This window comes from Phanerochaete carnosa, assembly GCF_000300595.1.
Source record: "Phanerochaete carnosa HHB-10118-sp unplaced genomic scaffold PHACAscaffold_4, whole genome shotgun sequence".
NCBI classification, from domain to species: Eukaryota; Fungi; Basidiomycota; class Agaricomycetes; order Polyporales; family Phanerochaetaceae; genus Phanerochaete; species Phanerochaete carnosa.
This window is the reverse complement of record NW_006767631.1, coordinates 42,005-67,467: the sequence shown is the minus strand read 5'-3', so window position 1 is coordinate 67,467 and position 25,463 is coordinate 42,005. Positions and strand designations below refer to the sequence as shown.

At 56.1% G+C, this 25,463-nt stretch overlaps 5 protein-coding genes across 5 annotated transcripts; 3 read left to right on the top strand and 2 right to left on the bottom strand.

Annotated features, from left to right (window-relative positions):
• Nucleotides 1–1,737: 1,737 nt before the first annotated feature.
• On the bottom strand, nt 1,738–2,796 carry PHACADRAFT_253280 (uncharacterized protein). Its single transcript, XM_007394044.1, has 3 exons — nt 2,405–2,796; nt 2,061–2,329; nt 1,738–1,998 (listed from the first exon to the last, which is right to left on the bottom strand). The coding sequence occupies exons 1-3, from the start codon at nt 2,493–2,495 to the stop codon at nt 1,804–1,806; spliced, it is 555 nt and encodes a 184-aa protein (XP_007394106.1). The 5' UTR covers nt 2,496–2,796; the 3' UTR covers nt 1,738–1,803.
• A 688-nt stretch (nt 2,797–3,484) lies between these two features.
• On the top strand, nt 3,485–9,804 carry PHACADRAFT_253276 (uncharacterized protein). Its single transcript, XM_007394043.1, has 4 exons — nt 3,485–3,531; nt 8,678–8,901; nt 8,960–9,137; nt 9,197–9,804. Exons 2-4 carry the CDS (start codon nt 8,707–8,709, stop codon nt 9,592–9,594), a joined length of 771 nt encoding a protein of 256 aa, XP_007394105.1. The 5' UTR covers nt 3,485–3,531; nt 8,678–8,706; the 3' UTR covers nt 9,595–9,804.
• A 1,737-nt stretch (nt 9,805–11,541) lies between these two features.
• PHACADRAFT_140865 (uncharacterized protein) lies at nt 11,542–12,464 on the top strand (the record flags this gene model as incomplete). The annotated part of the gene is made up of 3 exons (XM_007394042.1): nt 11,542–11,736; nt 11,795–11,972; nt 12,032–12,464. 3 exons carry the CDS (start codon nt 11,542–11,544, stop codon nt 12,427–12,429), a joined length of 771 nt encoding a protein of 256 aa, XP_007394104.1. The 3' UTR covers nt 12,430–12,464.
• A 1,991-nt stretch (nt 12,465–14,455) lies between these two features.
• PHACADRAFT_253274 (uncharacterized protein) lies at nt 14,456–17,649 on the bottom strand. Its single transcript, XM_007394041.1, has 2 exons — nt 17,282–17,649; nt 14,456–16,513 (listed from the first exon to the last, which is right to left on the bottom strand). The coding sequence occupies exons 1-2, from the start codon at nt 17,619–17,621 to the stop codon at nt 14,580–14,582; spliced, it is 2,274 nt and encodes a 757-aa protein (XP_007394103.1). The 5' UTR covers nt 17,622–17,649; the 3' UTR covers nt 14,456–14,579.
• A 715-nt stretch (nt 17,650–18,364) lies between these two features.
• On the top strand, nt 18,365–19,655 carry PHACADRAFT_253272 (uncharacterized protein). The gene has a single exon (XM_007394040.1). The coding sequence runs from the start codon at nt 18,816–18,818 to the stop codon at nt 19,260–19,262; it is 447 nt and encodes a 148-aa protein (XP_007394102.1). The 5' UTR covers nt 18,365–18,815; the 3' UTR covers nt 19,263–19,655.
• The last annotated feature ends 5,808 nt before the right edge of the window (nt 19,656–25,463 follow it).

Sequence of the window (25,463 nt, the reverse complement as noted above, 5' to 3'; positions counted from 1 at the left end):
ATCAGCAATGAAGCTACGCATGGTCCAATATCGCTGCCGGCCGGCGTCGATGGATGGAAGCATCGCAGGCGACACGAGTCCACCCAGGCATCGACCATATCAGAGACGAATCTGCCGAGAGTACCGATGGGGGCAGCTTGCGCAAGGATGTCGTACGAGGGGGTTGTCTGGTCCTGACCCCAGCGCCTTGCTGCGCAACATGTCTTCTTGCCCTAGTCTTCATCTTAGAGTGGGCTGGTCGAAGCAAAGTTTGCTTTCGCGCGAATCTGCGTTGCTATGATCGGAAGATATCGGAAGCCGGCGGCCTTTGTGGCGCTGATCCGATCGCTGCCGCATGCCAAGGCTCGGGTAAGAGCTTCGTCTTCTGCCATCACGCAGAGACTACAACATCACGCCGCTGCTCTGCAAGTACCTTCCTCCTAATAGCTGCTGAGTCGTCTAGTAGAGCCAGGGTGAGAAGTAGCGAACAGCGGACGATTCTCGAATAAATCCGAACATAGAATACGCATTCAAGTTCACGGATGGTTGCCAGGCACTTGCCTTTTGTCAAATTCGGTCCAGCATTCCAAGGGCATAGAACAGCCGAAGAAAGCTGAGTTTTTTGTCCTACATCTCGAAATGTGGTTCGAACTTGGTGACGCTCCCTGGGATCGGTAAGTCCGCGGGCTAATTACCTGAGACCACAGGTTCAACTCCTGTTCGGGTCCCTTTAGTGCAGATTTGAGAACCGGTCCCAGAGAGACTTCCATATTTGGAGGGTCGTCTTCGGAGACCGGCTCCTGAGACTACACATCCTACCGACGATCCGCTTCTTGCTCATGCCTCACATGCGTCATTCCGTGGGCAACTCCAGCGACGCGTAAGCCGGAGAGGAAGGTCCTCAGTCAATCAAACAAGTCCAGGGGTGCCAGTCTAGACCGTTAGTCGGCGCACGTGGGGATACATCCTCCACATGCTCGGGTCCTCAGGAGTTTTGTCTTCTCCGCCTGCTTGGCACCACGACCGCTTCTGCAAGTCGCTCGACCATGCCCATTTTCGCGATATCGCGCACGGACACCGGTCGGACTGCGGCGCCCCGCAGATTTCATGGTCCCAATCGTGCGCACAGACACGCTGAAATTGCGGCCCGTCGAGGCGCGGACGTTCCGGCTTGTCGTGCTCTGCCGCTGTTCCATCGCCAGCGTTTCGAAATGAGGATTCTTTATGTGCCGTTGGTGGCCTAAATAATTGAAACATTTTGTGAATGAAAAAGCAAGCGTCGTATGACGCGCGGGAAAGTATGAGGGTTATAGCTTGGCGTCCTACAGCAGCGTACAGTTGCGCCTTCGAATTTTAATTCGATGGCTCGTGCATAGAGCTTCGGTACCTGTGCTGGAAGAACCATAGCCGTTACTCTCTTCACATAAAAAAAACTGCGTCTCTTCGTACTACGTTCGTCATAGTGAAGCACTTCGCGGAAGTAACAGGTCGACCCATGCCCTTGGTAAGCTCAACCTCCCCCCAGAGCGCACTGGCCTACAGCTTCCATGGCACCAGCTCGGCAGGCCGCCTACGAGTGCTAGCGAAGCCTTTGTGGCGTTTTCCGGCTGTCCCTCGCAGGGCTGCCTGGCTCAGCCGCCAAGCGTCTTGTCCGGGGTCCGGGCTCGGCAAATGCAACAGCGCCCGCGCCGTGGGCTCCTCCCACACACAGGCTGTCTCGTCTGTGGCTCGGTCCCCAGCCCTGCATCTTACTCCCCACCTCTGCCGCCAACATCAACACCGCTTACCACCATCATTGCTACCGCCGACGATGTGCGGTCCTGGCTAGGACGAGACGCAGTTGGCCCGAGGAGGGGGAGAAAGCTCGGCGACGGATAATCTGGCAGCTTGGCCTGTCAGCAACGCGAGGGCCCAAGTTAGTCTCCACCTCGACCACCTTACGCGCACGGCGCCTTGAAGACACCGTATCCTAGAGTAGTCGTAGGGCTGGACCTGGGTTAGAATAAAGGGAGTCGAGAGGTGCGTAGCAGCAACCCCTCGCAGCCCGACCTGGCCGCTGATCCATCTCATCTCGCTCACAGCTCGGCACACGCATACAGCAGATGGCACGACTGCTCGGTAGCCTCACCCCAGGTGTTGGTCGGCATGCGCCCGGTAGCCCGTTGCCGTTGTGACCAAGGCTGTGCCGTGCCAGCCCCGCGCGCCCGGCGCATGTGGCCCCCGGACGGCGCGGTGCGGATGCGACCTCGGCGGATCCATGGGCGTGGGGCCTGCCAAATGCCCAACAAGTGAGCTGAATGTTGAACCCTGGCGGCGATACACCACAATTCGGGCAGGCGGCAGCCGCGTGGTGAGCACTGTGCCAAGACATGGCCCACGCTGGCGTCCTCAAGTTGGCACAAGGACTCATACGACATTTCACCAGGGATGCATGACACTTGCGTTTCCGGATGCATGGCGCCCTTGTCCAGACGCGTGGTCTCGTTCATCCCCCTGCCGCGTCTCCCATGCGGCATCTCAATAGGACGCGAAGGCGTAGACAAGGCAGTCCCGCTCTCGTGACGCTGGTAGGAGACATTTGGGGCACGGAGATGAATCAGCTTTTGTGACGGATGCGAGCTCGATCGCGGTTCTCGGGCTGTTCGTCGCCGCCTGGTGCAGTACACGTCGACTGACGAGACGGGAGAGCACTTCTCGCCAATGCACCCGAGCTTCTGTTGGTCTTCTCAGAAATGGAGAGATGTTGGACGAGTATGCTGTAGTACAGGGCGCGGCAGTGGAAACCGAACAACTCCTTTCATACGATATTACTGTTGTGTAAGTCGCTCTCGTCGGCACTCTCGGCTGTTTGGTCTCTGATATAGCTGATGACCTCGTGCCGTTGCAGTGCTTCACATCTGCCGGCACTGGTCGGCTGCATTGATAGAATATGCGTGGCCGGCACTCGCTGATATTGCCTTCCATTGGTCATAGTATCCACTGGCTGTCTGTAAGCTCGGAGAAAACATATGACTTTCGGGCATGTGCTCAGATCACAACTGGTCGTAAGGCTGAGTGTAAGTAGGCGATAGTACGAGTCCGGCGGGTTCCGTACATGAGTCGCTGACAGAACCTTGTAGCTCCACATGATAAGACGATCACAGAGGCAAGCGCGGATGATTTTTGCGTCGAAGTGGTGTTGTGTGTACTTTCAGGCTGTGCGTGCCGCCGGGAAGAAGCTCTTCCAAAAGAGCCAACGCGAAATCAACGCACAGAGTTCGCAGCTCAACATGCAGTTCTAATCATCAGGAAAAATCACGTCCTGATGTTATGCATAACCGCATTTCCAGTGCCGGCTCTGGCGCTTGGAGCCCCATCGTAACCCTGACCAGGCGCCTCCCTACCTCGCCTCCCGCCTATGCGAGAGCAAGCTTGCAAAGCTCCCCAACACCTTGATACCAGCCGTCGGCTGTCGTTGCGTGCAACTGCTTCGCGCGATGTCCCCAGCGTATAAAAGCACGCTCGGCTGCTGCTGCCAGTCTCCAGGTCCCTAGCCTTTCTCGACTCGACAGCCCCAACAGCTCCTTCGACTCGACACTACCAGCACCATCATGCTTTTCTCCACCCTCTTCGTCCAGACTCTCCTCGCCGCGAGCGCGTTCGCGCTGCCCTCCTCCAAGGCGCGTCACGAGGCCCGCCTCACCCGCCGGGCTGGCGGTCTGCGGTCGTCGCACCCAAAGATGGCCAACGACTCCAGCCCCCAATACAGCCAGAACTGGGCCGGCGCCGCCCTGAGTGCGGATGCGGTGCGTGTTTCCTGAGCGCGTACATGTGCTGAACGTGTGCTGACAAACTGCTACCGCGCAGGGCACATACCAGAGCGTCGCCGCGACGTTCACGCTCCCGACGCCGAAGGCGCCCTCGGGCTCGTCTGGCGGGTCTGACGGGTCTGGCAGGTCTGGCGGATCTGGCGGATCTGGCAGGTCCGGCTCTTCTGGCGGGTCTGGCGGGTCTGGCGGGTCTGGCTCGTCTGGCTCGTCTGGCTCGTCCGGCTCGTACGCTGCGGCTGCCTGGGTTGGCATCGACGGCGACACCTGTGAGAACGCCATTCTGCAGACCGGCGTTGACTTCACCGTCGAAGGCGGCGAGGTGACCTACCAGGGTACGTCCACCCCCACGTTTCTCTCCCCAGCCAAGCACACACACTCACCCCGGTACCCTTTAGCTTGGTACGAGTGGTACCCCGCGCCGTCCTACGATTTCGATTCTCTCAGCTTCAAGGCCGGCGACAGCGTCACGATCACCGTCACCGCGTCGAGCACGACGTCGGGCACCGTCGTCGTCACCAACAACAGCAACAACCAGACCGTCACACAGCCCGTCTCGTCGACCCTCGCGCTGTGCCAGCAGGACGCGGAGTGGATCGTCGAGGACTTCGAGGAGGGCGACTCCCTCGTGCCCTTCGCCGACTTCGGCACCGTCACCTTCACCGGCGCGTCTGCCGGCACGAGCTCGGGCTCGGTTGGCCCCTCGGGCGCGACCATCATGGACATCGAGCAGGGCAACCAGGTCCTGACGTCTGTTACGGTCTCTGATTCGAGCGTCACCGTCTCCTACGTCTAGACCGACGCATGCGTGCGAAATAGACATCGGTCTTCGGATTCGGAAACCTCCACGAGATGTAGTTTGGCTGCATGTATGTCTTTGCGTGCTACAGTTTGGGACTTTGGAGAGTCTGGAGCAGAAGAGGTCTAGAGGAGTATATGATTGGGCTGTATGTATGTCTCCGCATGCCAGCGGGACCAATTCTCATTGTGTATCTGCTGTATATCTCTCGTTAAATGGACTGTGATAGAGTTTGTTCGCAGCTGATTCGCACGTCGAACTTCCGTAGGATCTGCGCGACTGCGGTACCGATAACAGACCACATGACAGCCTTCGTGACATAAGCTTGTCCTTAAATTCAAAGAAAACATCCTAGCGCGTGAGTATAGCCCGGCTATTATTAGCCTTCGTAGGTCCCATGGCAAGTTGTTACGACCGCCAAGACGTGGACTCGGACGCACCCCGCGGTTCCGCCGTGCTCACCTGCACAAGTTCGAGCGCTGCAGACTGCTTCTCCCGCAGGCCCCGCAGAGTACCGGCACTAGGCCAGAAATGAAGGACGCAGCGAGGATTTGTGAAAGGGAGAGCAGAGAAGACACCCTTAGCGACCGGACCCCGATACTTGCGAGAAAAGCGAGACCCCAGGAACCCCACACCGTAGCTCTCCAGCCGCCTTCTGTCGGAAAACATAACTTAAAGATATGGACTTAAACAGGATCTGATCAATATTGGCTTCATGATGCAGGTCAAAAAAGATGTGAGAAGAGGATTTAAATAAAAAGAGCAGTGTCATTCTCTGCTTAACAAGTACGAAAGCCATTCATTGTTCCAATTGTATTTGAGAAGGCAGGCACCGACCGCGAAGTAGTTGAGCTTCATCAGTCTCTCCTCTCAAACACTTCGCAAATAATGTTGTGTTATATATGGGGCGGTGTTGTAACTTGGGGAGCAAGACCTGAAGGTCTTTCCGCCAGCGTAGCCGGTCGTCGTTGTCCTCAAGTGCTTACATTGCTGGCTGTGGATTTTGGCCCTCAAAGACGCTGATCAAAGCCGCAGTGATAGCAAAAGCACAGATAAAGCATTAAAAATACAAGAGGCGTCGCGCAGAAGACAGAAGCTGGATTGGTGACACACGTTGCTACAGATCGGGGTGCAAACCCAAAAGGCGAACCCAGCCAGCTAGTTGCCCCTCCCCCCTCCCCGGGGCCTCGCTCTCATTGGAGAAGCCATCACCGACGTCCGAGAGGGCTTATTCTCGAAGTCTTGATCATCAACAAACGCGTCGCATCGGGGTCGGCTTCGACCTGATCTTCTGCATACCGTTTTCTTCTTTCTCTCCGTCGTCTCGACACGACATCGCGTCGTAGAGTGTACTGATGTTGATCAATATAGCAATGACAAACGCGTCGCGAATCAGCCACCTACCTCGAGCTCATTATTCGCCTCCTCTTCGCCCTCTTTCTCCGGAATCTCATCATCCATACCGCTTGTCTGCTTGTCGCTCTCATTGTCAAGAACGTCACTCGGATACGCACGCGCTGTAACGCTAGCTTTCGTGGTGATTCCCAGTGAGCAGCAGCCAAAAACTGGAATTGCGCAAAACAGACCTTCTTGTGACGCGCTTGGGACACATCCTTTAAGCTCGTGAGAAGCCGTAGTGTTGTGCTATCTTCATGCGCATGTCACGGCAGCGACAGCAATCGAAATCCGGTGGAGCATTTCCTGGCTGGTGCACAAATTTGGAATTTGATGATTGAGAAAACAAGGCACGCCGCAAGCGAGGATGTCCGACGGTGTCCTTATCTCCTGCATTATTTTTGGCCCCTATTCCCGCCAGGATTGGAAACAAGGGTCACCGCGTTCAGTGGCGGTGGCAGGCCCCGAGTCTCACGAAGTACCTATTAATCTAAGACTCGCCGCCTGAATACGGGCTGTTCAGGGAGGGCATAAGATGCACAGGTAAAAAACTTAAAGATTCTCTCCCGATTCGCAAGCGTGGTCTGCACGGATCCTTGGCCCTGCACATGAAATTTCAATTCGTCTACTCACGTTCTAGCAGATCGGCGTGTCCGCGAAGACCGGTCGGCGACAGTCATGATTGGCAGAGAATGCCACCGTAAAGGTGTCATCAGGAATTTATCTTCCATTAGATGGCGGGAGATCGGAGGGTACAATCTGGTGGAGGAAAAGTCAAACCCTCCGAACCCGGTCGCACACCAGAGCGGCAAGGCGCATCAAGTGATGCTGATGGCGCACCGGCACATCAGTCGGATCGGCGCTCCGTCTCGTTGGCCAGTGCCCTCATCCGCACCCAAGGCATGGCCTCCAACTTTCCACATCGGATTGGCACTCTGTCATGGCCGTCAGCGTGTGAGCTAGCTCTCTCGCGTCGTTTGCGTGCATTTTGCGAGGCCTTTGTGGCGCTGCCAGCATCTGTCGCAGGAGCCCCAGGCGGTGCCTTGACCAGTATTCGAAATCCCCCCTCGCCAGGGTCACGCCCACCCTGCGTCTTGCTTTTCAAGCAAGATGAAAAGAGAGGATGGGCTGATAGCAGAGCGCCTGCATTGTGGGCCTGGGTAGCCTCCACGTCGACCGCCATGCAACTCATGCGCGGACAGCTTCGGAGAGGGCGTATCCCGGAGAAGCTGTAGAGCTGCACTTAGTGTGGGGTAAAAGCGGATGGACAGGTGCGTAGCAGCGACCCTTGCACCCTGATTTGACCTTTGACCTTCCTTATCTCACCCAAGGTTCGAGGAACATGATGAATCAATGCGCATCTGGTCGATGGCCTCGTTTCAGCTGTTGGTCGGCATACTATGTGATCGTAGCTATGGTGAACAAGCCTATGTCACGCTAGCCTTTGCATCTAGCTCTTTGGATGGTGCGGTGCAACGAACGCTGGCTTGACTTTGGCAAAATAACAACGATTTTAGGTGGGCGACAGCCATATACGTATCCCTACGCCATATACCGCCAGAACGTGGTAATTGGCATCTGGAAAAAGGATATACAACGTCCTGCGAAGGTGCACGACACCGTTTCCGGATATAAGTACGGCATCTTTTCCAGGCTAGATGCATAGTCTCATTCATGCTATGCGTTACGACAGCGCGGCGATGTACGGGCGGGATTCTTCGGCTCCCATAACACTGAGAAGGACATCAAGGGCACGAAGATGAATCGATTCTCGTAACGATTGTGAGCTAGACCGCGCCACTCAAACTGTTCGGCAGTGCCTGATGTGATGCACATTGACAGACGGAGCGGGGCTTCTCGAAAACGTAAAAACAAGCCTTCCCAAAGATGCTGAGATGTGGGGCAACGTGCTGCAGCGCAAGCTGTGGCAGTCGAGACCAGACAGCCTCTTCATGCGATGTCGCTGCGTAAGTCGCCTCCGCAGGCACGCTCCCGGTGGCTGTGTCTGATGTGGTTCGATAGCTTTGTACTGTCGGCAATGCGTCTCATCCGTCGACATTGGCTGATCACATCCATGCGTTGCTGTTACGCGCTGATATTAACTTCTATCAGTCATGGCTTTCGCTAGTTGTCTGGAAGTTCGGAGGAAAAAGATGGCGTTCGAACACGTGCGGCGGCTGAAGCCTGTTGCACAGGATCGATGTTGTCATGTAAGTATGCTTCAACGCGAGCACAGCGAATTTCGCCTGTAGGTTGCCCCGCTTAATATCACAACCTTCTAGAACTCCATATATGGTCGAAGTGGAGCGGTGCGTGCTTCCAAGCTGTGCGCATAGCTTAGAAGAATTCCCTTCGCAGGACATGCTGTTAAAAGTATATGGAAGTCATTGTATCTTGGCATGCACGACCATCGCTTATGGCGCCGGCTCATGGCTATGGCAAAGCATCTTCCTGTGCCGTCCTCGGCCTATGAATGCACAAACTCATAACGGTTTCAACATTATGATATCAGCTTTCATCTATCATGACTTATGAGTGCTTCCCAGGATGTTCCATAAGCGCATCCTAGGACGTCCCATGTTTGCACCCCAGGATGCACCATGGACGCACCTGAGGACGCCCCCCCCCCTCGGCGTATAAGAGCACGCCCAACTGCTGCTACCAGTCTCCAGGTCCCTAGCCTCTCTCGACTCGACAGCCCAACAGCTCCTTCGACTCGACACCACCATGCTCGTCTCTACCCTCTTCGTCCAGGCCCTCCTTACCACAACAGCCTTCGCACTACCCTCCTTCAAGGAGCGCCACGAGGCCCGCGTCGCTCGCCGAGCTAGCGGTGTTCGGTCGTCACATCCCAGAATCACCAATGAGACCTATACGGAGTACAGCCCAAACTGGGCTGGTGCTGTCTTGAGCTCAGATGCAGTTCGTTCTCCCTGCGTGTGCCTATGTGTGATGTGTGTGCTGACAGGCTTCCGTGCAGGGCACGTACAAGAGCGTCACTGCGACGTTCACAGTTCCGACTCCGCAGGAGCCCTCGGGTTCTTCTGGCTCGCACTCCGCGGCTGCCTGGGTTGGTATCGACGGCGACACCTGCCAGAATGCGATCCTACAAACTGGCATCGAGTTCACCATTGATGACGGCCAGGTGTCTTACGAGGGTATGTCCGCTCGTGTTCCCCTTCCCAAACGAGCACACGCTCACTTCCAACTCTTATAGCCTGGTACGAGTGGTACCCCGAACCCTCATACGACTTCACGGATATCAGTATCAGCCCCGGCGACAGCGTCACGCTCTCTGTCACCGCGTCGAGCACGACATCGGGCACGGTCGTCATCACGAACGAAAGCAATGGCCAGTCCGTGACGCAGGCGGTTTCGTCGAGCTACGAGCTCTGCCAGCAAGATGCGGAGTGGATCGTCGAGGACTTCGAACAGAACGGATCGCAGGTGCCTTTCGCCAACTTCGGCACCGTCACCTTCGCCGGCGCATCCGCTGGCACGAGCTTGGGCTCGGTTGGCCCCTCCGGCGCGACCATCTGGGATATTGAGCTGAACGACCAGGTTGTGACTTCTGCTTCAGTCTCCGACTCGAGCGTCACTGTCTCTTACGTGTAGAACGGCACGAGTTGCGAAACTCTCTGCGAAACGAGTGTCAGCTTTGGATTTTGAGAGCGGTAGAGTGGAAGTCGTCTGGGGAAGTATTTAATCCTACTGTTTCTACATTTGCATGTTGGCGCACCGACTGTTGTTCTATGCTTCTGATATATTTCTCGGAAATTAAAGTGTAGTAGTGCTTGTTCGTTAGTCCATGAGACGTGGAACTTTCCCCGCAGGACCTTCTTGACTACGATGCCGACAGCATATCACATGGTGGCCTTCGCTATTTACGCTAGTCCTCACGGAAGATGACTGTGGAGGGTCCGATCCAATAGGAAGACTTAGTGGTGGAAGTGGAAGCCTCGAAAGGGAGCGGCGAGGCGCATCAAGCGGCGTTGAGGTTCATCAATAAACGTAAACATTGATGGCGCGTCGGCAAGTTTTGTGCGCTGCCTCGCATGTTTCTTCTGGTCATCATCATGGATTCACGACTCTTCTCGCTACTTGTCTCGCATCTAAGGGGGTCTGTACGGAATTTAGAGCTAGCTGAGTTTGATTCATGGATGCTCAGCGTCTCGAGGGATGTCTGCTCAGGTCAGCTGGCAGACTGTCGAGTCGGAACACTACATATCGAGCAGATACGCTCGTTCGGCGTTTTAAGACAGGTGGAAGTGAGGATCTCAGACGCTTCATACACACCCAATGCGCAGTTGACTATGTGAGGTTCACATTTCTGAAGGTAAGCCACAGATCTGACCTTGACCGTGTCCCAGCTCACTCAAGCTTCAGTCGCACACTGTCTGCTAACTGCTTCCACCGTCTTGTTTGAAGAACCCACCCCAATGCTGAAGCACGATTGAAACTTCCTCTTTATGCCGGCCGCCATCAGAGCTCATGACATCATTGGGCGACATAACCACGACGCGGGTGAGCTATATACTTACCTCTGCGCTATAAGCCGTCAGAACGTAGTTATCGGCATCTATAAAACGAACATCTCAACATCTTACAACAGCGCGCGATATAATCTTTTCCGGATCTCATGCCTTGCCTCAGGCTGTCATGCTGCCAATGCATCACATAGACGCGATAACATACAGGTGAAATCGAGTCGCTCTCACGGTGCAGGGAAGAATAAGATGAATAGACTCTTGTGACAAATGCGAGCTGGACTGCGTCGCTTAAACTGTTCTGCAGTGCCTGATGCAATGCGCATTGACAGACGAGGTGAGATTTCTTGTTAGCGCAAAATAAGTCTCCCCAGAAATGCGGAGATGTGGAACAACACATTACAGCAGCACGCGGGGCGGTCGGTACTCCCTCATGCGATGTCGTTGCTCAAATTGCCTCCATCAACACTTCTGACGGCTTTGTCTTCGATATGGTGGACGGCAATTCGATGGCCGCGTGCTATTTCCAGTATGTATCGTTCGTCAACATTGACCGGTCGCGGCCATGCGTCGCCGTTATACGCTAATATTGTCCCTCATTAGTCACTGCATTCGCTGATTATCTGCAAGTTCGGAGAAAGCAGATGGCATTTTGGCACGCGTGGAGGCTCTAGTATTTTGTGCAAGCTCGATGTAAGTAGGCTAAGATTGGCTAAGATATGAACAAAGTGAATTCCGCATACAGTTCGCTGATGCAAGCTTGTAGCTCCGCGCGATAAGACTCTTCTCCAGACTCCATACATTGAAGCAGAACTGTGCATGCTTTCAAGCTATGCGTGCTGTTGAGAGGAGGAGCCCTTCTCCCCTCCGGGAGAGAATATGCTATCCCCGACATGCGCGACTGTTTCTTGCGGCACTATCTCATTTCCAATTGTGACCATATGGCAAAGTTTCTTCCTACCCCACCTCCAGTGTATAAGATCATGCTCGGCTGCTGCTACCAGTGTCCAAGTCTCTAACCTCTCTCGAGTCGACAGCCTCACAGCTCCTTCGACTTGATACTACTAGCGCCACTATGCTCGTATTCACCCTCTTCTTCCAGGCTCTCCTCGCTACGAGCGCGTTCGCGTTGCCCTCTTTCAAGGAGCGCCGCGAGGCCCGCGTTGCTCGCCGTGCCGGCAGCCTGCGCTCGTCGCACCCCAAGATCACTAACGAGACCCATCCTGAGTACAGCCCTAACTGGGCCGGCGCCATCTTGAATGCGGATGCAGTGTGTCCCCCCTTCATGCGTCGGTGTGCGATATGCGTGCTAACAGGCTCCCGTGCAGGGAACATACAAGAGCGTCACCGCTACTTTCACGGTTCCGACACCGCAGGAACCCTCAGGCTCTTCTGGCACGCACTCTGCGGCTGCCTGGGTCGGCATAGACGGCGATACTTGCCAGAGCGCCATCCTGCAAACTGGCGTTGACTTCACCGTTGACGGCACCCAAGTGTCCTACCAGGGTGCGTCGACTCATATTTCCCTTCCCAGTTGAGCACATGCTTACCTTTGGTACTTTTAGCCTGGTACGAGTGGTTCCCAGAGGCTGCATATAACTTCACGGACATCAACTTCAGCCCCGGCGACAGCGTCACGTTGACCGTTACCGCATCGAGCACGACGTCGGGCACGGTCGTCATCACGAACAACAGCAAGGATCAGTCCGTTCAACGGGCTCTCACGTCGGACTCTGCGCTCTGCCAGCAGGATGCCGAGTGGATCATCGAGGACTTCGAGGAAAACGGCTCGCAGGTGCCCTTTGCCAACTTCGGCACCGTTACCTTCACCGACGCGTCCGCCGGCACAAGCACGGGCTCGGTTGGCCCCTCAGGCGCGTTCCTCACGGACATCTATCAGGATGACCAGCTCGTAACTTCCGCCTCAGTCTCTGAGTCGAGCGTTACTGTCTCTTACGTGTGAAATGGCGCCATTTGCGAAGTCCTGTACGGCACGGGCGTCACTTTGGGTTTCGCTGGGAGCTGTGGAAAGGAAGTAGACGAAAGAGTACTTTCCTTTCCCATGTTCATACTCCTGTATGCTGGCGGACTGAAGGTTGCTCTATCCTTCTTTTTGTTCTACGATGAGAGTGTATCAGTGATAGTGCACATGAAACTTCCCCCTCTAGCCCAATAGCACATAGCACAGCCTTCACCACTCAAGCTGATCTTAAGAGAAGGTGGCTGGGCAAGTTTCAATTCCTTTAACATGTGCATGCACGACTTTAAGGCCCCGGCAGGTTCACTACACCAATGATCGTGCCCCAATGCGACTTTCACTTGCTCGGCTCTGCTCTCCTCGACCTCTCCATCCTTCCACACCACGCCAGCCTGCTACTGTTCCATATCTGCCTTCCCCCGCACCTTCAAATCCGCTTCAATCTCGTCATACGTCTTCCCGATAAGGTGCACCTCGCCGCTATGGTGCTCATAGCGCTCGTGGCTCAGCCCATTCCCTGCATCGTGCGATGCGTAGAATGCGTTCACCGACCCCGGGGTCGGACTATGGCCCGCCGGACTGTGTTGATGTTGGATGTACAGCTGGTGCTGCCCTGGCCCCGAGACCTGCTGCGGGATGTGCGAATTGAGGCCTGGCGCCGCTTTCATCTTCGTCTGGCTTGCCATGCTGCAATGTCGCAAAATATTTCAGGGAGTATTTCGGGCCAACCAGATGCCTCTGACTTCGCGCTTTATACTTTTTTCGAGCGCAATTGCTCAGGCCGATGATTGTCTTACAACAGGGCGAGCGCAGCGATAGCGGAATGGCGACATATGCAGCTCTTTGGAGACGAAGTGGTGCTTCGCGACGTTACCTTGATTTTTTTCTTTTTCTTGGGACTATACTTTACTGGACGTTATCTGTTCCCGCCCACACGCTAGAGGATGTCCCGTGCGATCAACGACAATCATGCAATATGGCTGAGCATCAATGGGCTGAGCATTAGGCGTTTGATCCTTTGCCGGCGTAGCGATCTGAGAGCATGAGGCCCCTGGCCCGCGCCCCTGTTTGTCACTGTTAGGATTCCAAGGCCTTGCCTTCCTTTCGCGGACAGCCTGCCGTGTCATGCATGACGCACCCTTGCCCTCCCCTTACTCACCTCCCGCGGAGAACTGCTCGTACAATGAACAAGCTGACGACAGTGCTGACGAGACGCCCCCATTGCTCAGAAGGTCCGCGCTGCCAAAGCTTCCGCGGACAATGCCAAAGCGGTCCGTCCACGCTCAGACCGCACCTCCTATCCGTGCCCACACCTGCGTCTTTGTACAACAAGGTGAGTGAGCCATCGGTTTCCAGGGCAACAGGACGTAATACGGCGAAGCTGTGCCTTTCCTCTGGCTTTTGACAGGGCCTTCCCGCTGTACGATCCTGTCTGGAAGGGGGTTTTGTCAGCTCGACAAAGAGGTATGAATTTGTGTCCGGACGGAGCAGCCTATGCGCTCTTGCGTATATAGCTTGTCGGCCGAAAGGCAGGCTCAGGTGAACGATTGCTCGAACATGCCGACGCACTCTTCTACTACGAGTATTGCAACATGCTGCAGCTCACCTATGCCGTCACCGCACTCGCCATTGGCAGACGGAGAGCCAGCACATCAAAGCTGCTGCCCTTTAACACACTGCAGCGACTCTCCTGCAGAAGAGATACTAGCACGCTGGAAAGCACTGTCGAAGGAGGAGCGGGAGGCGTGGCGTGCGAGGGCGCAGGGTGACGCATGACAAGCAATGCTCCTGTTCGGTACCATGTCTGTGCTGTCAACTCAGATGCTCGTCGTCTAACTCAAGCTTGTACGACAGGGCAACCAGTGTCAAGGGGTCCTCATCCCCGGGTGGGGAGAGGTCAGAGTCGGGCCGTCGGGCGCAGAGATACGGAGATTGCACATGGCAAAGCATCTGGAAAGATTTTATATCCTGTATCCTATACCACATCTGTAACACCTCATCCTCCTCCACTATCATACTAAAGTCATTAATCGATTCAATGCCCCGAGTGCCATCCAGTATCATACATAAATAGGACCCAGCCATACCCCGCGAATACAGTAGCAGCCCAGACAGCCAGCCGTGTTTGCCGTCGCTCAGAGCGGCGTCCACCCCTCGCCGGGCGCGACAGGCCACTTCATCTCGTCGCGCTCGACCTCCCACGGGCGGCGCGGCAGCGCTGCCGCGCTCGTGCTCCTCGTGTGCCCCTCATCGTCATCGCTCGCACGATAGTCCCTGTCCACACTCGGCGCGTCGCCCGCCGCTTCCCCGCCATACGCCGTCCCACGGCGCCCAAACACGCCACCGCCGCCATCCTCGTCCTCCTCGCCGTCCTCTTCGGAGGTGTCGACGAGGCGCGCCTCGCCCTCGCGGTCGCGCCACGCGCTGCTGCCGCGGTGCGCCACGTACCCGCGCCGGCTGAGCCCCGCCTCGGCCTTCCAGCGCGCTTTGTCGAGCCGCGGCTGCAGGCTCTCCCACCGGTCACGCAGGCCGTCCTTGAGTCCTCCGCCGTTCGCCAGCACACCGTGCCCCGAGAGCGAGTCCGCGCGCCGCGCACGCGCTGCGCCGCCTTCGCCCTGCTGCTGCGAGAGCGACAGGTGCCGCGAGGCGCCGGCGGTGCGCGCCGGGAGCGACGCGGGCGAGGAGAGGACGGTGTTCACGGAACGCCCGCTGCGGTCCGTGCGCTCGGTCAGCGTCGGGCTCGGCGCGCGCCGCGGGCTGCCGAGCCCGTTCGTGACGCTCGCGATCGTCGGGCTGAACTGCACGCTGTTCGGCCGCCGGCGTGGGCGCGGGCGCGGCGGCGGCAGAGGCGGCAGCGGCGTCCCCGCCCCGCCTACGCTCGGGCTCACCGGGTGCTGGTGCAGGCTCCGGCTCCGGAAGACGCCCGGTCCCGGGCTGGTCGGCATGTCCTGGTCCGGCCCGTCGGGGAAGACCGCGCCCGTCGCGCTCGCGGGCGCGCTTGGGACCGGCGGCGGCGGCTTGCGGCCAGGGTGCGTCGGCGGCGGGCCCTTCTCGCCGGCGAGCGCGGGGAGGACGGGCAGCACGGGGCTCGGCTGCGGCACGAGGTCGGGGTGGACCGGCGGCGGGCTCGCGGCGGCGCGGCGCTCGCGTGACGACGATGTTCGGCGAGACCCGACGCTCGCGGTCGCGACCTCGCGCATGCTGCTCGTGCTGATGACGGAGCGTCCGCCTTCGGTGCGTCCGCTGCGGCCGCTCCACGCGCTGTTCGGCGAGCTCACGCGCCGCCGCGGGGGCAGCGCGGGACCTTTCGTCTGTTTCGCCTGCTCCGCGCTCGAGCTGTCGCTCCCGCTCGACACGCTATAGCTACGCGAGATAGCGCTCGGGCCGGGCGCGCTGATCGCGAGGACTGCGACGCCCCTGTTCGGGCTCTCGCTATGCGTGCGCTTGCTAAAGTCCCTGTTCGTCGACGGCGCGGAGGACTTGAGCACCTCGAGCACACGCTCCTTCTCGAGCTTCTTCTCTGCCTCCTTGAGGCTCTGTGCGATTCGTCCCGCTTGGAGACTCTGCTGGATGAGCACGTTCGGGTTCGTAGGCGTCCCCGAGTTCTGGTTGTGCCAGAACGCGAAGGGACTGCTGTTGCTCGGCGTGAGCGTGTTGGGCCGCGGGGGCGGCGGAGGCGGCGCCTTGCCCCTCTCCTCAACCAGCGCGGACATGGATTTTCGCGGCGGCAGAGGGGGGATTACGGGCTGCTGCAGTGCCGCTGCTGCTGGTGTAGACTTGACACGGAGCGCTGGCGGCAGAGTCGGTGTGGCCGTAGACGGTGTAGAGAGCGTAGGCGGTTCACGTGACTTTGTGCGGTTGATGAAGGGGTTTGTGCTTGAACTCGGTGTTGGTGACAACAAAGGCTTTGGCGGCAATGCAGGTGGCGTCGATGGTACTGAGTCGTCAATCAGATGCCCCTCGCGCGATGTGTTTCGTGAATGCACGGGTGAGTCCGTCACGATGGCTTTCAGTGGTGCTGGGGTGGAAGAGGTCTGGAGCGGTGGCGAGGCGGCATCGTCTGGGTGTGCTGTGAGAAGTGGAGGAGTTAGCAAAGCGCGCTTGAAGATTGCAGGACAGAGAAGACGAAACAGAAAGCAAAGGTATGTAGGAAAGATGGCGAGAAACAGCGAAAAGGACACGAATCGGCGTAGTGGGGGTGATGCCACGCTATTGCAAGGAAAGCACAAGGCCATACACAGCGTCAAAGCCTGAGAAAGTCGAAGCACAAAGGGCGGGGCTGCCTGCGATGATACCTCATCCGGACTTGTTCGCATCACGAAGGCGGCGCACAGGTCAGCCATTCGCGCGCTGCGATGCACTGACGACGGTATGGCCCAGGTGAGATGAACGTCCGAGCGCGAGTCGGAGAACAACAGGGATGCGAGATGGGTGGTACGTTGTCGTGACTGGTTCGGCCCGAGCACCAAGCTTCGGCCGAGCATGTCGGAGGTTGCTTATGCAGAGAGATAGAAGACTGTCGGACGACAGGGACCCGCACTACTGCGTGGACGAACTGTATGGGGGGCGTCGTGGTCCGCAGCTGCAGATGACGGCACGCCAAGGGCATGGAGTAGGGCATAGTGCGCAGGAGGACATGGTGAGGGGTAGATGCAACCCGTACACCGCGCAAGCAAGATAGCAGACTGGCTGCGCTGGAGGGAGGCCACGCTGCAGTCGCAAGCCGCGCAGCCTGAGGGGCCCCTCTCGAGGTATCTTGCAGCTTCGTCCTCGTATGTGCAGGTTGCAACGGTCGGGCTAGGGGGCCACCGAGCCAAAAAGGAGAGATAACACTCACCCTGTACGAACACCAATCCGCCATCCAACGGCTTCCCATGCCTGATGTGTGTCACCAGTCGGAGCGCAGCGAAGAATTGGCCACCGCTGAGGGTGTCAGCCGGCGCGATGTTTGGGCAGAAGAGCTTGAGGATGGCGTCGACCTGCGCAGGCTGGAGCTCGGTGTAGCGACCTCGGATCCATGCGCGAGTTTCGCGTGCGCTGACGACCAGTGCAGCGTAGTATGAATCGTCGTGAGGGTGCGAGAACGTGTCTTCGCCTGCGAGGTCGAGGAGTGCCGTCGTGTACAGCGAGTATTCTGGGTCGGTCAGTGCTGACGCGTGGAGCGTGAGCGGGCGCATGGTGGCATGAGTTGGCTTTCGGTCGTCGGTCGTCGTTGGCAGCAGTGGTGGGTCGTGAAACAGATGCGGGGCGTCAGAGGGTCGAGGAACGGAGTGTGTTCAGCAAAGCCGTCACAGCTGCGCGTTGGCGCCAGTGATTCGGCCCTGCCGCTTACGACCGTGCTCTGCACCGCAGTCCATTTGAGGAATGTGTCGTCGTTTGAACGGATATATTTATGATATAAGCTAGCGAGCCTATATACTACATGTTCAAATCATCTCAGCATCGCCCATACTGGTCGTACTCTATCATCGTTCTAGAGATTGGAACTCACGCCGCGAAAGCGACAGAGGGTGCAGCAATCTCCTGGATCGATTCGCTTGTGCTTCAACATTCGCATCGCAGCACATAGTGGCAGGCAACAACGCCCGTGCCCGCGCACAGCCCGGAAGAAACAGGGGTCGACGTCTCATCTTGCCGAATGCTTCCGCTCCTCCGCCCCACTGCACTGCACGCCGCTAGACCTCCCTGCTTTTATCCCTTTGCGCATAGAAAACGCTCTACAAACGAGTAGCAGGTGGTACAACACAAGGGCGGTAACAAGCCAGCAACGACAGATGAGACCAAGACAGGCGCCAGAACAGCGCTCATCTGATGCGCCTCTATTTGCACATGTTAGGATCGGAAGGTTCCGCCTGCCGTTAGCGGCGACACCAACTGCCGCCGCGCGGCATGACGAACGTCTCTCACGGCCTGACTCAGGCCTTACCAACCCGCCCCTGCCTTCGTCCCCTCGGTCCCCACCTGCTTGCACAGACGACGACAAAGCCCGCGGGGACCCTGAGCTCGCCATGCTGGACGATGACTCAACACCAAGGGTCGCGAGTCCTGTATGCGCCTGCCCATTTACCAAGCCGGTGCGCGGCGCACGCAGAAGCAGCGTGCGCACCCGTTCGTCCTTGTCTAAGTCCCAAGCAGGGCTATTCTAAGGTGTGGGCCCTTGCACCATTGCGTCAGCTCCTTTGCATGGCGATCCCCTGCGGCTCGTGTCAGCGCACTCGCGGCGTGCGGGATGTGCTTCTGCGCGTACCTGTTATTTATGGCTGAGTAAAGGCAGCCGCCTCTCTGCATTTCTGGCTGCACGTTTCATTCTCGAGGCACATTGCTTTGAAACCGGTCGGGCCTGCTTTCGCATGAAAGCGCGTTGCCAAACCATGCCCAGGCATACACCCACCACCCCTCCCGCCTTCGCCACCGCAAACGCAACACCCGTGTCAGACTCATCCACACTAGGAAAGACGTCCACAGACTCGAACTTTACAAACTCGAACGATGGCTCGGCTCTGCTAGACACACCTCGTGCCGCATCGCCCGCAGAGGCGAGCGGCACTGCGCGGACCGCCGAGGCTCTTTCCCTGGAGGCTCCAAACGAGGTGCCTCTGGACGTGCCCAAGATGTGTTTTCTGGACATACTCGGTGACGAATTCCTGGAACTACTCGGCGATACGCCACAGCATGACACGGACAACGCTGCAACGACGACGCCGACACCGCGCTGCAGCTCGCCCGCACAGGCGATCCTCGCGAACTGGGGCAGCCTCAGCAGGGAAGAGCAGGAGGCGTGGCGCGCGCGGCAGCGCGGGGACAACGCCGAGCGTTAGCACACTAGTTTTCGCGGTGGATTTTTCACACTGTTGGTGCGTCTCATGGCTGACCTCTGCCGCGGTCTCTTTGCTGATTTGCACGTTCTGGTATAGCTGATGGTATCTGTTGTTTGATCATCACGTTGATTTATAGGAACTTTGGACAGTGGCGTCACATTCGCGATGCTTATGGACTGGGACATACCCTAGACTCTTTATTCTTCGCCTCAACAAGATGAACTCATAGACGCTCTTAATTTTTTTTCTTCTACAATATCTGTTTAATATACATGTGTCGTGCTAATTCAATATCATACCGGCGCATCACATGCCGTTGTACTTGCTCCTTTGACATATGTCCTACGACCCATAGCCGATTCGAATTACACTCTTGAGACTGGCTAAGTAGCCTTCACGGCATGAAGTCAGTTAAAAATTCGCTGTTGCTATGAGTGTCATGCTGGCAGCGGTAAAGGGCCCATGAGCGCGACATACGGACAATGCAAAGCAAGAACTGGCTAGTAATACAGCGCAAAGTAAGAGGAGCGAGAAACGCCCATAGTAGGCTAGTTCGTTCGCACAGCTACGAGGACGAAGGAGGAAACAAGACGCCGGATGGTTGTCGTGTTTGCCAGGACGCGTCGTTGCATAAGGGCGTCTCTGCAATGATTCAGAAGTCTTCAGAAGTCCACGTCCACGGACATGCGCGCGATGAACTCCCGCTACTGAGCCCCCAGGGGGCGGCGCACCGGCATCGCTCATGCGATAAGAAGGAGAGATCGGTGAGGTTGACCGTGAGCCTGCGAGACAGGACGTACATGTTGCGGCTCTCCGACCTGCGCCACGCGCGCAAACTCGTTCGCCGACAACAACAAGAACGGGGAGAGATGGGCTGCCACGGAGAGGGTGTTGGAAATGCAATGATGCCGGCGCTGAAGACGTCTGGCGGGCGGGCGGGCGGGCGGGCGGGCGGGCGAGCTATGACGGCTGCGAAGCTTCCTTCCTCCAGTCCGCACATGCACGCCGAGAAGAACGCCAACGCGGACGACTCGGCGTCTTGAACGCGCCGGCAGGATGGCCGCGCGCATACGCACGCCACGCCACGAAAACTCGGGGACTAACAAAGGACTTGTGGTACCCAAGGGCCCTCATATGAGTCGGCACGCTGGGCCGCGTTTGGAGGCATGCCTTCCTAGGCGGCCTGCGCTGACTCTGCGACCGGGCGGCGGACAAGAGGAGGATCGGGGTCCCCAGCGGGATATGAGCGAGGTGGTAAGATGGGGATTCTCCCTGTGATATAGGCACCTGGCCTGTATCTGATGCGGTGGGTCGCTCCTTGTTCTACGAGGCACTGCCTGCAAAGGTTTCTTGGACCGAGCCACCTGGCGTTCACGTCACAGCAATGCCAGCAGAGATGCGGGCCTCCTTTCCATCCGACGCCCAGAATTGAAGCTAGAATCTTGGAGCTTGAATAGGATAAGAAGCATAGCACGGGACGAGTGGATGCATAAGGAGCATTCAAAGATCCTGCCTTTTATTATCCTCCAAGTCAGTATCTGCTTCCGCGAATATTGGGAACGAAGATCGGCACGTTTTATGTCGGGATCACGTCCTACAACTCACTTATCGTTCCAACCTCCTTTGCTTTTTGCTTTGATCAAAAAGTTGTTCAGGGGCACAGAAAGGGCACAGACAGCCATTTTGAAGCAGCACGTCAGTATAAGGCAGTTCCTTCGAGGCCTGTACACTTTAATCCGCTTTTCTAGCTCATCATATACACCCACTTCAAAGTGCTCACATTCTGTTATGATGGAGGCATGGTGGCCGCAGCGTGGTTCTTCGCTGTGCCAAGCTCCACTATTATCCGGAGGCCCTTCGCTCAGGCCAGACTGCTCAGAGGCACAGGACGGGCACAAACAAGGCGGCAAGTTATCAGACACAAGACAGCTCGCCTGTATCCACACGTCTTAACCTGTCTGAATCCCCAGCTTGGATCACAACATCTGCTTTGATGCACTCACGCCATAGTAAATACATGACGGTATCCTCAAACCCAGCCAGCAAGAGCCGTCGCTGCTACAAATCTCGCGTAGGTCGAGAAATTTCGTCTTTGTTTTATTTCCTAGAATAGCAAGGGATCCAGAAAGTAGGACTCGGAGCCTCGGAGAGACGAACAGGATCGCATCGAGTCGGCGTCCTTCGGTTTTGCGTGGCAGCTCCGCCGGTTGCCAAGGATGCATGCGGGCAGTTCGGCCCCGCAGTTGTATCGTGTCTATACGGTAGTGCATGACAGCGTGATCTCGCAGGTTTTGCCTAGATGGTGGTTTCGTGCTCGGTGTGGACGGTCTGATTACATTACGGATAGTAAGTGCCCTGCGGTATCACACGTCACACGTCATCAGAATCATTTCTTATCTGTCTCGATATCACACATCACAGTTGCCAGATCATGTCACGGATCGCTTGCTCACCAGAAGTGTCACGCTTCGCCTTCAGTTGCCACAATACACTCGACTGCAATATTTGCTGCCACTACACAAAAAGTGAGAATATCTAGTGTTTTGTGCACTCTGAGCACCCGCTATTATCTATTCTTGAATTCAAACCCTGTGTTCTCGCCAACTGTAATTTACTCCTAACGGTTACTTCTGAGTGAGCCGCCGCTGACATCCCTGACACCGCTGATGCTGCGACGCAGCCGCGACGAGTGACTCAGAGGTCGGGCAGCGCCTCTCCCTCGTACCACCACCATCCCTTGGGCGCCTTCGGGTGATCCCCCTCGAGGGCCTTATTCTACCGAACAACTACCCCTAATAACCCCTAGGATGCTCTCTCTGCATCTTTCGCCATCCTTTCAAGAGGGATTTCACCAAGAAAAGCCCTCCGTCCTTGATGGATGGAGGCCAAACACATCAGATAACACTGAACTGATGGGCGTTCAGTGAGTGTCTGTCAGAGAAGCACAATAACCCACCCTCCACCCCCTCCCCTACCTCGTGGAATGGCACCAAATCCCACCGGGTTATACCTACCTGCACCTCCTACCGACATCTCTTTCGAGGGGTTCCCTGTGGTGGGCCTACGACAGGCTGTCACTACAGATACGTCAGAGACCTGAGGGGCCGGCAGTGTGTGGGAGATGAGCAGCTAAATGCCTAGGTACCGAGGAAGGGGGGGCAGAGAGGAGGGCTGTATGCTGTCCATACTGACATGGAAACCATGCTTGAGAGAGCGCCTCTTACTTTAATATAGCCTGGAAGTAACCCAGGAGGGAAGTTGGCCAAGGTCTTCTCCTATTTTTCATTGTCGCTCACTGCTTCGGACTCTAATGGCCATTGCCTTAATGGACTCTATGGCCCTTATTTTATGCATTTTAGTAGTATGTTATGTGTACATTACCAAATGCCTATTGGGCTGGTAGCACTATAAACTCTTTGAAAGGAAAAAAAAAAAAGTGACTCAAAGGTGCAGTTAACCAAACGTTGTTATGTACAGGTTCTTCCGCAAGGGCAGCAAAATGAAGGGTGTCCCTCATGGCCAGCTCAGGCAATGCATGCCTGATTTCGTCCTTCTTTGCAGTATCCAAAATATTTGAGTGCATTGTTAGACGGTGGAGATTCCTGAGACGCTTGCATGTGTCACGCAGAGAAGCAAGGTTCAGCTCAAATGCCCAAGCTGCTACGATATGTAGTTCCTTGATATTGAGGGGAAGAGAGCAAAGGATGTCCGAAAACATGCTCCAGGGTTGAAGGGAATCATGACGACTGTCCATATAGTTTGCTGCCCAGATGGTCTCAGTGGCGGGTCCGGTCACTAGCGTGAATGTTCTGAGCGAGCCAAGAGCCGATGGCACACACTGTGGGGCGCCTGTCAACAGAGACCGGGCCTCAATTATAAAGTCGATGCCCCAGTAGGGCGAGAAGTCAAACATCAGACTCCGAACTTGGCATCTAGGATCACCGAGAAGTCCGTTAATAGAGGGGAGTGCGCGGCCGAATGCGCAAAATGAGAGACAAAGTTCTTCTAGGGCGCCGAGCACCTGACTGACAGGGAGATAGCAAACAATATTGCAAATCGAATCGCTTCCACAAGCAAAGTGAAGGTACATCGCAGATGGAAGTGGATGCGCTGGAATGATTTCACAGGCTATGTCGTCTAGCGATGCATTTGCATGGGGATTCTGAGCTATGAAGTATTCCTCTTTCCCAATCTTGAGCCCTCTGCAGGACACAAGCCGCAGCAAGTCAAGTATAACCCTTTCGGGGGACTTAAGAAACTGGTTGCAGGTCAGGCTCTGGATACCAGCTGCAGTGCTTGGTGACGCAAGCTGGACTGCCCCTGTCATAGTCCAGTCGCGCAAAAGAGTTACATGCAGAAGGCAACTGAGCATGCAAAGTGTGCTAAGGAATTCATCGACAGGTATGCCACCAACGCTGCGAGGGAGATGGTTGTCAAGGATGAGGTGTGTCACGGTGACACAGATTTCCAGCGATGACTGGAGGAGACGTTCGAGATCGACAATCATGTGATCAGGAGCGTTCGTCACGCGAAGCATGGAGAAGAGGTGAGGGCGGGCGCAGGCTGACCATGAGCTGGAGACCTGATTACAAGATATCAAAAGTTCCTTCCAATCAGGGTCTAGTGCGGCCATTCTGATGATCTCATTCAGGAACTCCAAAGGGAGCCGAATCATGTTAGGCAAAGGTATTTGCTAAGAAGATGTCTGTATACGGTGGCTGAACATTCACGCTAGCCCGGCTGTGCGTAAGTGTAGTATTATGTACCTTTACTTGGAGAGAATTCTATGCTCTGTTGTAAGGTGGTGAGAAATCGAGACGGTTGGTAGCATGGTGTGCGCGGAGCCCTTGCGTTGTGGACAGCAGTAACGTTGGCTCGGGGAAACATACTGCGCTACTGCGTAGCGCAGCGAGTATGCCCGGATCAATTCCACAGGGCATCCACCCAAACGAACATCTTGACAGATTTGTGCAGAGATGATCCTAGTTTAAAAGCCTTTACTGAAGCGACGGCTCAGAAAAATCCAGATGATATCACAAGTGCCCTGCTCATAACACACATCGACAGCAGAATATACAATGTCCATACCATCAAGGCCCAATTAAGCAGACAAGACTGCGGTGAGGGAATGCGGCATTGGCCAGATGATCCTCAAGCGGTCAAGAGATGACAGCTGAGCACTGAGGCCTTAGATCCGTCGCAGAATGTTAGTGTCGACATAGTCTGTCATCGTCACGGTCGAGGTTTCACAGGAGAAGCTTTTCGCCTTGCCCGACCAGTCTCATTTCTAGTCCCTTCGCTCTGATTCACTGTGAATGAGCGGCAGACATCCATGAAGAGCTGTCAATACTTCATCAGAACCTCTCAGCATGATATTAAATGCACCTCGCAACCGCCATACTCTGACTAACCTATGGTCCTGATAAACAGACAGTGTAGCCGGAATCGAACTGTACTTGGTAGGATTCTGCACGGGTTTTGGACTTCACAGAGGACTTGATGCCTGGAGGGCAATTCAGAGAAGATGGAGCAACGCTCCATCCTAAAAGCGGCAATGTGAGCAGCTTCGTGGAGAAGATGCAGAGCGGTGTCGCAGAAGACAAAGGGGACTATTCCGAGGCTGAGGCTGAGGGGCACAGCTCATAGTGATATTGCTCACCTAGGAGGCTTGTCACATCCTCCACATTGCGTTCGACAAAAGAACGTGCTGATGATGCCATATGGTGAACCCGCTCCCTGGCGGAAAGCGATGAGAAACAGCAAGCACAGAAGAGCTGATAAGTCATGACAGGACGCCATCGCCTTGGTATGTGTCGCACCAGGCGAGTCTTGAATTTGTAAGCGATAGAGAAACCGGGTCATATGTCGCACCTGAACATACCGGTTGTGGATAGCCCACATAGTGCCTGTGTAAAGGATCAGCAGCAGAACCCCGTATGTTTTCCCACCTGAAGCCAAGATGAAACGTATGTAATGGCGCAGTACACGTTGTCGTGATTCTTGAACCAATGTGCGCGATAAAGGGAGACCATGGTCCGGATAGAAGTTTCGAGCTCATGTCGATATGCAACACGAGGAGGCCGCACGGATCTGCTCTGGGACGAGGCCATATCGGCAACTTCAAGGCTTGTGTGAATGTGAATGCAACATATGTTTAAGAAATGCCACTTTGACTTTATTATAATCACCAGGCAGCGTTGG

Excerpts from the sequence above, each read along its gene's own strand:
- PHACADRAFT_253274 (XM_007394041.1), bottom strand. The coding sequence starts at position 17,621 with ATGCGCCCGCTCACGCTCCACGCGTCAGCACTGACCGACCCAGAATAC. Across the intron at positions 16,514-17,281 it reads CGGATTGGTGTTCGTACAGG|CACACCCAGACGATGCCGCC; the intron begins GTGAGTGTTATC and ends CACTTCTCACAG.
- PHACADRAFT_253280 (XM_007394044.1), bottom strand. The coding sequence starts at position 2,495 with ATGCCGCATGGGAGACGCGGCAGGGGGATGAACGAGACCACGCGTCTG. Across the intron at positions 2,330-2,404 it reads AACGCAAGTGTCATGCATCC|CACGCGGCTGCCGCCTGCCC; the intron begins CTGGTGAAATGT and ends CACAGTGCTCAC. Across the intron at positions 1,999-2,060 it reads TGCTGTATGCGTGTGCCGAG|CTCTCGACTCCCTTTATTCT; the intron begins CTGTGAGCGAGA and ends GCTGCTACGCAC.
- PHACADRAFT_253272 (XM_007394040.1), top strand. The coding sequence starts at position 18,816 with ATGCCCAGGCATACACCCACCACCCCTCCCGCCTTCGCCACCGCAAAC.
- PHACADRAFT_253276 (XM_007394043.1), top strand. The coding sequence starts at position 8,707 with ATGCTCGTCTCTACCCTCTTCGTCCAGGCCCTCCTTACCACAACAGCC. Across the intron at positions 8,902-8,959 it reads CTGTCTTGAGCTCAGATGCA|GGCACGTACAAGAGCGTCAC; the intron begins GTTCGTTCTCCC and ends GCTTCCGTGCAG. Across the intron at positions 9,138-9,196 it reads CGGCCAGGTGTCTTACGAGG|CCTGGTACGAGTGGTACCCC; the intron begins GTATGTCCGCTC and ends CAACTCTTATAG.